The following is a 15,302-nucleotide window of genomic DNA, read 5'->3' as shown; positions in this document are numbered from 1 at the left end:
AAATAATAAAATTCAGCAACTATCACACCGGAAATTTTAATTAATGACCAAAAGAATTTAGACTCTTCCACATCCTGCATCTGTCAATGCAATCCTGTGACACTTAACTTCTTACTAGAATACTTTATGTCTGGAAGGGTTGGGTTTGACTAGTCAACACCATATAAGTGTAAAAGAAGCACCCTGTGACTAACCCACCACACCCTATCAAGTTAAGATTTAATGCTAACCACTGAGCCACATCTTGTGAAACAAATTATTTATTCTCTTTTCTATCTCTAAAATACATGATAAACTTCTTGCTCATTTATCATTCCTATACCTACAATATCCATCAAATCTGTTCAAAATGCCTATTACTGTAATTGGATAAGAGGTACAGTGATGTATCAAGATGTCTGCAAAAGACCAAGAACACAATCCAAGGATCAATGTACCAACAAAAAGAAAAAAACTGGATTAGAAGCATATGGGACAAATTTTGTTCACACGGAAAAGGGCTAGTTAATCCAATTGTCAATCTGATTAAAAAGGAAATTAAATGCAATGGTCAATCTGATTAAACAGGAAATCAATTGCAATGGTCAATCTGATTAAACAGGAAATCAATTGCAATGGTCAATCTGATCAAACAGGAAATCAATTGCAATGTTCAATCTGATTAAAAAGGAAATCAATTGCAATGGTCAATCTGATTAGAAAGGAAATCAATTGCAATGGTCAATCTGATTAGAAAGGAAATCAACTTAGCAATAAGATCTGACATTTTAGTTGACCAGTCAAATTACAGCTTTCAAACAAAAGAAAGTGACAAACATCATCTGGAAAACATACTGTTACAAATGATATCTCTCCCTAATATAGAATGCAACACTTTAACAATTTACCTGAAAGGGTACCAAAATGAAAATGACAGGGAAATTCAAAAGGTCATCTGAAGATGCACTTTTTTCAATGTTTGTCATAACTCATTGTTAGGGATCAGATAGGTACAATGGTCCTCCTGTATTGCTTTGGTGAAATCAGGTTCATAATCATAATACAGTAGTTCGTAATGAAGAAATTAAAGTGAATATTAAATTACTGAATCACTTTGTTCATAGGCAGCTTCTTTTTTCTTCCCTAGCTTCCCTGTCTTTATTCAACTATCATTTTAGCTAAAAACATGTATAGTAACAAGTGTTCCATGTGATCCTTAGATCACCCACCTGACAAACACCTAAGAGCTTAATGCAAGAGTAGTTAACCAAAAGATATGGGTCAATGGGGCTCTTTCTTCCAGTGCAGTTGACTCCAAATGCTATTAAAACAAATACTCCATTTTTCTGTATCTTCACATTTGAAGTCCAGTACTGAAGGACTTTAAAGCCAAGATCCACTCTGTTAGAGTTGGTCAAAATCTGTCAAGTCGTCTTTGGAGATGACATGTTTAAATATTTTTTTTTTAAAGTAACAGTGGTCATATCTAGTGGCATATTGGAATCACTTGTAAAAATGTTAGTCCTTAATTTTAGTGTGTTTTTGTCAATTTTAGTCAAATTCTGCTCAGCAGATGTTTAGAAGTTGTTTAACGGTTTTGTTTGTTTCTGCAAATGCCACCATACAATGTATCTAATGTTTAGATCTGCATTCTTTGCATAAATTTGTGAGTCCTTTGTGCCCAGATGCTTTTTGTCAATGTCAATTCTAATGTGAGCCCTTTGTGCCAAGATGCTTTCTGTCAATGTCAAATTCTAATGAGCAGTTTTTGAAAAGATGTTTAAAAGCTTTTCTATTTTTTGTAAAGGTGAACATATCTGACAATGAATCAGCAACATTTGTATGAACTTAAAAGTGATTTCAAGCCAGAATGCTATTTTGCAAATCTTGTTAAATTCTGTTGAGCAGTTGTTGAGAATAAGTAGTTTACATTTTGTCTTCTTCGATATTTAGTATAACTAACCATATTTAAAAGCAGATCAGCCTAATTTTTAAAACTTTTCAGATACACTGTGCCATGTTTGGTCTAATTCTAAAGAGATGCTTTTGTAGTCATTGAAAGGTTTTATAGTTTTAGTAATGGTGACTATATTTGATGGTAGACTGCATCAGTTGTATACAACTGAAAGCTCCAGCATGCTTTCAGTCAAAATTAGTTTAGCAGTTGTTGAGAAGTAGTCATTTAAAGGTCTTACTATTTTAGTAATGGTGGCCATATTGGAAAACAAACTGGTATTAAAAGTACAAATTTGAAAGCCATTATGTCAGGATGCTTCAAGTCAAATTTGGTCAAATCCAATACAGTAGTGTATTCAGCGTCCTTTGTACATATTCAAAGTTCTTTGTGTCAGGAGGCTGTCTATTATATTGGCTGAAATTGAGCCAGTGGTTCTTGAGAAGTTTAGAACAGCAGATGTTATGGGACAATGGATGACAGATGATGCAGGGCCATGACATATGGCCAGATGGGTCAAACATGAATGGATTTGTAAATATGCACAAGTGTTTAATGGAAATCTTGTCTGGCCACTGATGTATTCCCCACATACACAATTTGCAAAAGGTTTAAATGAAAATGGTATATATGTCTTACCAAAAGTAACCCAGGCATGACAATAAATACTTAAGTTTTACAAAATGTCAGTATTGTGACATATTTTACTAATCAATATGTGCAAGGCAAACAGTTGCACAGGCTTTCCAAGTTTTTTAAACGAGTGTATACTTATAATTCATATTAACCAGTATCTATTCTCATCCATTCTTGTTACATTCTATAGTATCTACACTTATCAAGTCTTGTTTGATTCTATAATAATATATAGCCATCCATTCTTGTTACATTAAATAGTATTTACAGCAATTCTACAGTATCTATTGTCATCTATTTTGTTACTCTAAATAGTATTTTACAGCAGTATCTATAGTCATCCATTCTGATTACATGCAATAGTACTTGCAGTAACTATAGTCATCCATTCAATGGTACAGCATTTTTGCAGTATCTAGTCATCCATTCTTGTTACATTCAATAGTACAGCAATTCTATAGTATCTCTAGTCATCCTTTTTTGTTAAAATCAACAGTACAGGAATTCAACAGTATCCAGTCATCAATTCTGTTACATTCTAAAATATCTAGTCATCCATTCTTGTTCCACTCAATAGCATCCACAGCAATTTTATGGTATCTACAGTCATTCTTGTTAAATTAATATCTCTGGTCTCAGAAATAATTTCCAAACACTCATCCCTGGGATGAGTGAGTTGCAACAGATATGTCTCTGTCATTAAAGTGACCATTCACTCAACATCAGGAACCTTTTAAAACTGTTGTGGCAGGTCCACTCAGTTATAGAGACATGTTCATCCTTTTAATGTAATTATTGATTTTAGTACATATAATACATAACTACAACTTCTACCACATGGGGCACCAAAGAGTCTGGTGCGCCACCATTGGCTAGGGTGCCATAGGTTGCTTACACCTGCTCTAGACAGTGCTCTTATCTGCTACACTACTTGTGCTGAACAAAAAAAACTGGATTTTATGGCCACCAATCTGCTGATTTAAATCTTTCATGTCAGATGTACCTCATCATTATCTTGATCATGATATGGTCAGATATACTATAGTACAAAACTATTTGTGGTAAGGGTATCAAAGTCAACCAGGTCAAATGCCTTCTTAAGGTCAATAAGAAACAGCACAATCTAATGTATCCCTGATCAAGGTCACAGTCATTTCTCAACTGATCTACAATCAGGTGCAAAAGAAAGGTTTTATGAAAGGTGAATGGTTTGGATGTAGTAGGGCACATTTAATTAGGCACCTCATCAATGAATCACAAACATGCTTTTGTATCAGTTTTGACAGTGTGGGGAGCACAGATATTGGTCTATAATTACCCATGTCTTCTATAAAATTTAGATTTATAGAATTCACATTATAAGAGCCTTGAGAGCGACTCATACATACTCTTTTGGCTTATGAAGAAAAGATGTGAAACAATCAAAGTTCATGTAAAGTCAACTGTTCATTTTTCAGACTGTTTGTAAAATACACTTTCATGATGCAATTTTAAACCAAATTTAATCTTTTTAAATTCAATTAAAACATTATTTTTCTTATTATTAATATTACTATTTAAATAGAACTTCCTGATATTCTTCAAATTACATGGAATAACCTTTAGTACTGCATAATAATCACAAACCCAATTAACAAGCATGCATGCAAGTTTGAAAGTCAACTGATATAGACCTGTTACATTGCGGAAGGAAATTGTTATAAAAAAACCCGATTAGAATCTTATTTGTAGTACCACCTACTATAACACACTCATTCAACTTCCCTTTTTATCAATGAACCAAGGTTCAAACTATGAGTAGGTCAAATTATATTTGGCAGCTGGATAACTAAAGTATGCCACTTAGAGTAAAAGCACTAAATATCCTGTTTATCAGTCTGCATGATGCAACTGACTTCAAGAAAACAAGAGACCAGTCAACAAGATCTGCCATCACATAACAGACCTGCAGATACTGGCCCACACTACTGATAAGAAAGGCAAACAACACTGACCCTGATCAGAAAACACATACTGCTACAAAAATCTGGGTGTCAGCTATTTACAGCTGAGAGCAGGGTATAACAAAAATAAATACTGCAGTCTTAGGTGTACAAGATAAATTTGGAGTGTTCTGTATTCATACAGCTTATGCTAGTAAATCGATCTACTGAACTCTGGCACCTACCATTCTTATTATCTATTTAATCTGAAAAATGCTTCTTGTACATTAATACTGACAAATGCTTACTGTACATCAAAACTGACAAATGCTTATTGTACATCAAAACTGACAAATGCTTATTGTACATCAAAACTGACAAATGCTTACTGTACACCAATACTGACAAATGTGTATGGGAACTAGTTTGAAGGTACAAATGCCCTGCCCATTTTAATGTCGTAAAGGTTTGTGGGGGGGGGGGGGAGAAACAGCACCATAACACATTATTAGCAGTACTATGCCAAATTACAGATAAGTAAGCAAAAGGCTGGACAAGTAATGTTATCATTATGTTTTTTTAATGTTATAGGTGTTGTCTAATGTTGTAAAGTGCTTAAAGCTTCGAAAGATTAGGCACTATAGAAAGTCCTCATTATTATTTTTATTATTATATATACTCACTTATATAGTGAGTCAAACTGCAAACGTCGATCCTGGTCTGCCAAAGCATAATGTGCCTGCAAAATCAGGGTCTATGCTGTTTGTTCCACTGATTACTCCAAACAAACTGAACAGATCCAGATCTGCTGGCATATTATGCAATGGCAGATCTGTGTGCAGTTTGGAGATGGTTTCATCTCATACACTAGTACATACAGTATATTAATTTTCTTCCTAATTGAAATTCATGTCAAGTCTTCTTTATGTACCTGAATAATTAGTGCTACAGCACAACTTGAATAAAATCAATACTTAAATAGACAAGTAAGAATGGAAATATTAAGTTAATAAACCATTCTGTCATCCTGCCAGGATTCAGAACCAAACTTTCTAAGCTTCTATACACATAATGATTGATTCTGCAATATCAGAAAACAACTTCTGAACTAAATAAATTTATAATTCTATGCAATCAAGAAAAGTCTCAATTCGAGTTCATCATTTGTCAAGTCTGTGGAATAAAGTATCACAAAAATTTGTTATAAACAAACTCATGGTGCCCTCTTTACATAACCTTTAACATCTGAAAATAAAAGAGTGCACCAAAAACCAATCCTACAAAGTTGTACTAAACCAAGTGACTATCCCTTTTAGATAGACATCATTGCCACACCCAAGAGGTGCAAAGTAAGTACATATTTCTCTTACCACTGATAGGAGTGGAATTGTAATCCTTTGAGTGATTTTACACTTTTAGTCTTTATCGTTTATTTTTGTACTTTTTACAGAATATAAACATCTTTACTTGTTACATTTCATCTTCTTGTACTACAATGTTATATTCACTGGAAGGGTTTACAGTGTAGTGTCCTCAAGTCTGTGTGGGATTCTTCATGCTTTGTGATCTTTACTGTTAATTGCCACTTTAGTCATCACTGTGCTGATGTGCCATTAAGCACAAATATAACCATACATATAACATCTGAATGCACCAGAATACTTGCCCCTTTGACTCGAAGATGAGGATGATGATGATAATGATGATGATGATGATGATAAAGGCTTTATTGTGTGAAGGTAACTCAGTTATAGAACTAATCTACCATGAGGCCATCTGTTTTGTCAAGTATATATATATATATATATATATATATATATATATATATATATATATATATATATATATATATATATATATATATATATATATATGTAACACTTGATAAATTTAGTTTGACACAATTAAGTACAAAATAGACAATGTGTGTCCTCCAGAATGTCGTAACAGGCAACTAAAGGAAGCGGAAGCACGAGTGGCTCAGTGGTTACTGCACAGGACACAGGACTCTAAGGGCATGGATTTGAATTCTACAACTGAATTTGCCCAGAAGAGCTACCATGGTGTATCCTTGGGCAAGACAACTATTTCGACTGCCTTGGCACTAAATAACCTATTTATTTCACTGTGCCATAAAACACCTAAGCAACCAAGTCTACACAGTACTGAATCAGTACACTGAGGTACTTCATCAGGAATGTCATGTCCGGCCACTTCTCACAAGACCACTCTCTGTCTCTCTGTATGGCTCACAGCACTAATTCAGTTCCCATAGTAAACCTATGCAAACACCATGATATTAAAAATTCAATAACTTTAAATTTCTGAATGCTCATTATCAAACCTATATTTATCAGTATAGATGAAATCTCAATGACAGCTTCTGTGTAGAGAAAAGGATATGAGCCATGGCATTTTCTGGACCTACATGTCTTTGAAACATATGCTTTCAATTCTGCACCAAAGAGTTGGGTGCTAATTTTAGTAATGAATGTTCCATACTTACAACTATTAAAACACTGAAATTCAATCAATAAAACAATGTCTCTATTTGTTTCACTTACAACTAGGATAAGCTACCAAAAGATTCTTTTTCCTAAAACATAAATTATCAACCAATCCTGGCCAGCCAAACCTATTGATGCTCTATTTTATGTTCACCCATTTCCAGACTGGTTCCCATTTTTCCATACAATTAGTACCGTGTATCCTGAAGGAGCAATGTTTTGCCCAAAACACTGAAACAAGAAGATGTTCATTGACCAACAGGGCATTTTAAGTCCTGTAAAGGCTTTTCTTAGGGCACCCTTTGTACATCGAGGATGTTTAATGCACTCCACTGGTGCTCTGTAAGTGAAATATTGAGACTGATAAAGCCAAGTTTAATGATGCCTAAGGAGGGCAGAGGGAAGCACCTTCCTAAAACATGCAGAAATTCATGTAGATGCACTAGCCTTACTAATAAAATGTGTGCTTACAGTATATGCACCATTTATTGAGGTCACAATTTTTAGCACACTTACCTTGACTTTACCTGGCTGCCCTAAACACCAAGTTAGTGCATTTAAAATAATTTATGCCACGAAATAACTGTTCTCCTCTGTCCCTCTGACGCTGAAATCTAGGGCATCTTCAAGTATCTAATCAGTAATCAGACTGATAACCAAGGAGATAGAAATGTGCTGGGAGCTATACATACTGTCTATACTTGCTTGTAAGTTGAGTCCCACTGCAAACTACAGTCCCAGATCTACCGGCGCTGGCAAATCCGGGACTGTGCAGTCTGTTAACAGTAATCAGCAGAACAAACAACACAGACCCTGATCTGCAGGTATATTATGCTACATCCAATCAGAATCTGTTTTTTGCAGTTTGCCTCGACTTGTACACGGATGACAGAGATACTTCATGTCTAAGAATACAATTAACACTGACAATACTGTATGATACCATTTGTCTCAAACGCCAAGATAAGTCCCGAACACATCAATTACTAATACCTACCAAAATCCACAACCCTTGCATAACGTGTAAGACTCAATAGCAAAACATTACCTTAAAATTACGTTTCATGAATACCTTGAATGGCACATTATACACTTGGATCATGACTAATACTTTCCTATGTAGATGACTGAACATTTTATGCAGAAATCTGTTTTCTTCTTGCAGTCACTGTGACCTTAATAAGTATCTTTATTACATCTTGTGTAAGATATCAAACAAACAGCTGATGTTGTTGTTGTTGTTGCTGTAGGGTTTAACGCCATTTTTCAGCACACGATAGGCTATACATGGCGGCCAGTATTAATGGTGGAGGAAGAACCCGAGAAAACCCCGGAAAGAACCACCGACCAACGAGAAGCTACTGGCAAGCTTTCTCACATACCCACATTGGCTGAATCCGAGACTCGAACCCATGCAGACAGAGGTGAGATGGCAGTAATCCGTAACGGAAAGCGCTTTAGACCACTCGGCCACTCGGGGCCCCAACAGCTGATGTAAATTATCAAACAAATAACTGACAGCCTGTTGAGGTTGGCGATTTTTCTGGCGAAAAATTTTTAAAAGCTAGGACCATCCCTGTCACAGGCTTTCTTCATCTCAAGTGCAAGCCATCCACAAAGTTTGGTCCAGATATGTGATTAAACTAATGTTACTATGTCCCCCCAAAAACTAAATAATTTTCTTCTTTTTATCAGTGACCTTGATAATTAGAACCATACGATACCATTAAAACAAAACAAAAATCTTGTGATATAATTTCTTAAATATGTTAACCAGCATAAACCAGCATATTAATACTGAAATGATACAAGTTGGTGGGATAAAAGTGGGCAACATGTCATGTTTTCAGATAATGATTGACGAAAATAATTTTTGGGGGGACTGGCGTATCTGCAAAAGTTATGCTGACAATTTACTTTTAAAAAATTATCAACAACGATCGTTTTATAGACTGACAGCATCACCTACCTGCTGGTCGGTTCTGCTCCGGCCTTGTGAGGGGTATCCAGTGGCGCTGGGGAGGCTGAGAGGCACTGACTGAAAAGAACAATTAAAAACAAGATCAGTATACTAGCTCTTGCAGAAGTGTGATTTTTTTTTAAACCTGTGACAATGCAGGACCAAGAGAATATAGATTCTTGTGCAACGCAGAACATGAACTTTTCAATTATGAGATTATTTCTTTTTATTGTGCCCAATATTTGCTACACATTCAAAGTGTAAGGCACTGTGGCAGATCTAGAGCATCTTGTTTGAACACTATATTCTGAAATGAAGTAGCTTCGAATACTGGTGGTTCCAAATATTATTTTGCTCCCATTTTTTGCTTGTTTTAAGGGCTTACCATTGTGGCTGCAGGTGTCCCACAGAATGTAAAGAGCAACTAATCCATTTTTCCTTTCAAAAACATTTTTTGCCCCAGCTGGATCAGCTTCTTCCTTGTGAAAGCTAAGAATACTATGCAATCCATGGATTAACCCAGAAAATCATCGTCTGTACTTTAAATATGAATTTATCAAAAAGATTCAATACTTTAAATATTAAATATTAAGAAAAATATTCAAATATGAATTAAATATTCATTATGTACACCTCGAGTTTATGCATTTGTTGGACACTGACAAGGAACAAAGTCTGAAGCTTACAGCAAGTTTCAGCACAAACCAAGAATATTTTTTTCATGTACTGTATATACTCACAAGTTGATACAAACTGCAAATAACAAAGATCCTGATCCGCCATAGCATAATGTGCTTGCAGATCAGGGTATATATTGTTTGTTCTACTCCTAACAAAATGCACAGACCCAGATCTGCTGTTGCATTATGTGGTGCAAGATCTGGGTCTATGCAGTTGGACTTACAAGCAAATATATACAGTACTATTTATTGACCTAACATTTTCATGCAAACCCTCATGGTACTTATTCCTTATTAATAAAACAGACACCAATCTCACTGTTAAACTGATAAAAATCGGTTGCAAATTTGTTATATACATGTCTGTCATTAATATTTAATAGTAGTAGATTTTTTATTTTAGGCCCTGAAATTAAATAGTATCTACACTTTTTTATTAGTCTTTCCTGGATTTTAAGATCAATAAAAATTATTGTTTATTTAGTACATCACATCATGAACTCTCAAGTTCCAACTGGCTAACTTTAGGAATTTCTCTTTGGGCTGTATGCATTCCTCTTGTCTCCAGAATATATGCCTGGCAATAGACATTCCAGTGGGCACTATTGCTTCATGCTTATAAGGTATGCCCCTGTAGATGCCGCTACTGTCTGGCCAAAAGAAATTGCAGATACTATTAAATTTGATAAGAACTATTCTGTGTTGTTTTCTGGTGTGGTCATGTGATGTATAACATCTATTATTGATCTTCTCCTTTGGGAACTGTTCTCTTACAATGCTGTCTAACCAGTCAAAGGCCCTACATTTTTTACTCTGGAATTACACCACACCTGACAACACAAGAGCTTGAACAATTGCAGAGGCAACAAAAGAATAATAGCTGATATTATCCAGTATGAAAATTTTTGTTTACATTTTCCAACATCAAACTCCTGTGTTTTGTTCTTGTGTATAACATGTTCTGGTCAGACATGTGTTGAAAGAATAGGGGTTTCTTCTAAAGCTGAAAAACTGTTATAACTATTTACCATTTCATTTCTAAATCTGCATATGTGTGTGTGTGTATTTTTGGATTTTTCATGTAGCTTTAACAATATGATGTCTGCAGTGTGTAGTTTACAGTGATGTCTAACATGATGGGGGGGTGGTGGGTTTGCTGCAGACATGTGGCATCATGTTCCATCCAGTCACATTATCCTGACACCAGGCTGACCAGTTCAAACATTAAACTCTTAAGAGAGGCTGCTGTTAGTACCATTGTTAAGTTTCTGGTATGACTCAGGTGGGGTTCAAACTTGTGACCTCCCAAATCTGAGGTGGACCACTTAGGCCACCAGAGTGGTTCAATTCCAAATCTAACACGATAATTACTTAAAGGAATTGTGGCAACTCAATAGGTATATCAATCTGATTAAAATCAGATCTCCACTGTCCTACATGAAGATCTGACAGTGACTGCTAAGGGGTCATGTCATGGTGAACTTTGAATTAACCAATGTAGATGCAGCTTTCGGAAACTTTATAGTGAACCAAATCCTTCGGCACACATTGATGCTCTTTAGTCATACTGTTCAGTCTCCCAAACACTAAGGTATAAGACTTCAACTGACTGGCTGATAAAATTAGCAATTATGGTATTAACATGGGTCACCATAGTCCTACATGTAAGACCTGATGCTGATATTTATGTTGTGGGCGTCAAGGTCTTACAGCCTAATTAACGACGTTGTATAGCATGTTTTGATGTAAACTAACATCGTAACGAAAGTCAAATTTTCAGGAATATTTCAAACAACTGACAACAAAAATAATGATGCTTTTCTACAAAGTAAAGTAATAATGTTTTAGTCAGACTTAACTTATTCTGATGTCTTTTCTCTAAAAAATTCAAATTTTCACAAAAAGAAATGGACCTATTTTCAAGTTTCGTTGGCCTACATTTCAGTTGGCTGGAAAGCAATGAAAGCAGGAATGCCGAAATCAGGTTAAGTTGAAATATTATTCCTTAATGAAATGAATAAAAATATATTATGCCTATTGGAACTTTAAGCAATGGTTCATTTTGTTCAAGAAACTTATCCTCAACATGTACCTACTTGAACTTACTTCGGCATATCTCAACTACTGTTGCATTGCAACAAATTCAAATGTATGTCAACGGAACATGAAAATGCGTCCATTTACTAGTATCATATTTTCATTCCGCCATGATAAAGACAGCACAGTAAGTATATTAATTACACATAAATTAGTGGAAGAGTGTCGATATAGGCTGCCAAGTGTGTGAGATGTTTCTGAAACTTTGATCACTGATTCCGATGTCAACGACATCAGAATACACTATACAGGTCTGTTATTTGGATAGTAAGACATAGCACCTAAACAAAATCAACATGTGCTATGTCTTACATGTAGGCCTGGTTTCACCAGAACATGACCCTTAAGTGTTCACTGTCAGATCTTCATGTAGGACAGTGGAGATTTGATTTTAATCAGGATAGGTACAGCATCTCATTATGACCTAATACTTATTGACAAAAATATACACGGCTCCCTGCCTGTATTTTCATACACATGTGGTTCTGTTCTACTATGGCTTCCCAGGTACAGTAGGAATATTGGAAATCAATAGCTACATTGAACAGAATCAGGCTCACATTGGCCATTTGTTGACTGAAAGCTTTACAATGTACATGTAATGTTCTTGTTCTCATAAGCCTACCTTCTTACTTACCATAATGAAGGATACACAAAAATAATGACTAGACATGGGCTTTACCTGACGACAACCATGAAGCATGTCATTATATACATTACACTGATCATACTGGGCACAACAACTGTAAACAATTCAGGATTCTTATATCTGGCTCACTGAGGAAAGTTAAATATTTAATTACAGCCTATTAGTAGGTATAGTCCATAATTGTTTCCCATGTTATTTACCAAACCAAATCATTAAAAAAAGAAAGCAATACATGTGTATGATGGAGGGGGACAAAATGACAGTCACATAACAATTTCACTTGAAATAAATATTGTTTTTCACTTCAATATTATTTCTGCATTTAATTTTGTTACTATACTAATGTTTTGAAAGGAAATAGTTATAATACAAAGCTTTCTGTACTTTTCACTTAACTCGTACTATCCCATATTTGATAGACAAGTTCTAGTTAGATTGTTTTCATGTCAAACTTTTCAGCAAATGGATATTGAAAATTATAAACTTTATATATGTCTTTTATAATTTTCTTCGAGGAACCAACGGCAGTACCATGCTATATCAGAAATCACATTATGACACTTTATATCAAGCAACACCTGTATTTTGGCTAAATGTTACTATCAACAGTACTGTCTATAATGAATGTTAACAGATCAGAAAGTTGAAAAGTTGAAAAGGTACAAAATTAAAACTAATTTCATAGAGACAGGTGTTGTGGCGAATTTTAATTACCCACATACAAATTATTAGTACATACACAGAAATCTTCTACAGCTGCTGTCAAATTAAAAAAAAAAATCAAAGGTACAAGTCAGAAAGGCTCATTGGTTGATGACTGAGAACAAGGATATAATGGACAGTAAATCTTTCATAACTGAAATATTTTAAAAAATTTGTTTACAAAGACTGAAGATGGAATTAAGTCAGAAAGACTGATTGGTTACCGATTAGAAACAAGGATATTATGATGCAATTTAACGTCAACATTACTAATTCATCTTAGCAATTCAAGGAATTAAAGTAAACATGAGATCTGTCGCCTGCATGAGTCATTCTGGTTCAGTGGTTAGTGTGCCTGACTCACCATTGATAGGGTGCAGGTTTGATTCCTATTACCAGATCAGCGTGGGATGGCTCTTTCATGTCCCTGTGCCACAGCATTCAATTTCACAACCAACACCCCACCCCAACAAAGTGCATGAGGTGCAAGAATGGAATCTTGCTTGCAGTACGAAATGTAACTGGGAATAATACATGGCTAAGACATAATCTGAAACTGGGACTTCCCTAACATTAGAAAGGCACAGGTACCACTATAATAATTCAGGCTAACATGCCCTGTAATATCAGTTACAACTCAAAAAGACCATTTATTTCTACTTCCTAATTTATTTTGCATCTTTCTTACACACTACTGTAAATGGATCCTAATTTATTTTGCATCTTTCTTACACACTACTGTAAATGGAGATTGGTACTCTTTTTGTTATGCATACCAGTTAAACACAGAGATAAAACACAGACAACCTGGAAGTAGAATATCTTCAAGACTGATTTAGTATCATATTATAGTGGCAAAACTGTAAAAACGGTTTCTCAAACAGCTATAAAAATATGGATGCATCTATTATTAACATATTCCTTCCACATAAGTCAGGATTTAGACAAGCATTGTTACAGTAAATCAGTCTTTTTAAAACAAGAAGGCCAGGGCCAGTGTGTTGGGCACATGATCAAAGCATTTATGTACAATATGTGACCCTTGCCCCCCACCCCAGTGTCAAGATAGCTAGAGGTTTGTATAATTAACTTAATTTTATCAGGCCTAGAATTGAGAAAAAAAAATTTTTAAAGACAGAAGGACTTGAGAACTGTAATATTAAACTTTACTAGTCCATTTTTTGCCCACTGACTCAGGCAACAACTGAAACTTAACTAGCCATCAGACTACTGAAATTATGAAAACTACCAATCTGACAGGAAATTTACTAGCCTTGGGCTAGTGGGCTACACTTAACTTGCACCCTGGTTTTAATAATGTTCATCACAAGCATAAAAAAATCAACGTGGTTCAGGAAATATAAACTAATGAAAACTTCATGCAAATTGTCTATAATAATGATACTGATGCCAAGGGCAATGAGGCAAGCTGACATGTCCCATAATAAACTGTTCTTCCTTTATAATGATTGATTCATTTTATGAAGTGTGTGTGTGTGTGATTTGTATTTTTAATGTAGCTTTAACAATTTTTTCAGTCACATCATTATGATGTCTGCAGTGTGGTGGTTTATAGTAATATCTAACACTGGGACATCATGCTGCAGACATGTAGCATCATGTCCCACCCAGTCATATTATCCTGACACCAGGCCGACCACTACTAGCACTAACCTCTTAACACTGAGCGTCAAGCAAGGCAGCTGCAAGTACCATTTTTACAAGTCTTTGGTATGACTTGGCCAGGGTTCAAACCTGTGACCTCATGCATCCAAGGTGGACACTCTAACCATTAGGCCAATGGAGTGGTCCAATTTACACTGTATGAAGAAAATCCATTGAATGGTTTAGGAAATATAATCAAATGAATACTTTAACCAAAACCTGTATCCAAATTTTCTACAACTAAACCTTGAGTTAAAAGGGTGAGTAAGCATGTCAAAGAATGAATTGTCTTAGTGTAATTATAAATTATTGTGTGTGTGTGTGTGATTAGGATTTTTAACACAGCTTTAACAATTTTTCAGTCATATTGCTATGATGTCTGCAGTGTGGCACTTTATAGTGATGTCCAGCACTGGGGCATGATGCTGTAGAGATGTATCATGATGTCCCACCCAGTCACATTATCTGGACACCAGGCCGACCAGTCCTAACACTAATGCTCTTAATGCTGAGCATCTAGCGAGGCAGCTGTCAGTACCATTTTTGTAATT

The 15,302-nt window shown here is 35.3% G+C and overlaps 1 protein-coding gene across 2 annotated transcripts in view; it reads right to left on the bottom strand.

The window, feature by feature from the left end:
• Positions 1-15,302, bottom strand: part of LOC149805815 (CCR4-NOT transcription complex subunit 6-like) — a 134,755-nt gene that overhangs the window by 30,417 nt on the left and 89,036 nt on the right. For both annotated transcript variants that reach the window (XM_089950529.1, XM_089950528.1), the window contains one exon: positions 8,968-9,036. In XM_089950529.1, the coding sequence (XP_089806655.1) occupies positions 8,968-9,036 (69 nt within the window). The remainder of the gene's footprint in view (positions 1-8,967; positions 9,037-15,302) is intronic.

Source organism: Sinohyriopsis cumingii, chromosome 2 (genome assembly GCF_028554795.1).
Source record: "Sinohyriopsis cumingii isolate HCF-2022 chromosome 2, ASM2855479v2, whole genome shotgun sequence".
Classification (NCBI taxonomy): Eukaryota; Metazoa; Mollusca; class Bivalvia; order Unionida; family Unionidae; genus Sinohyriopsis; species Sinohyriopsis cumingii.
The sequence above is the reverse complement of the archived record's forward strand: the minus strand, read 5'-3'. Positions and strand labels throughout refer to the sequence as shown.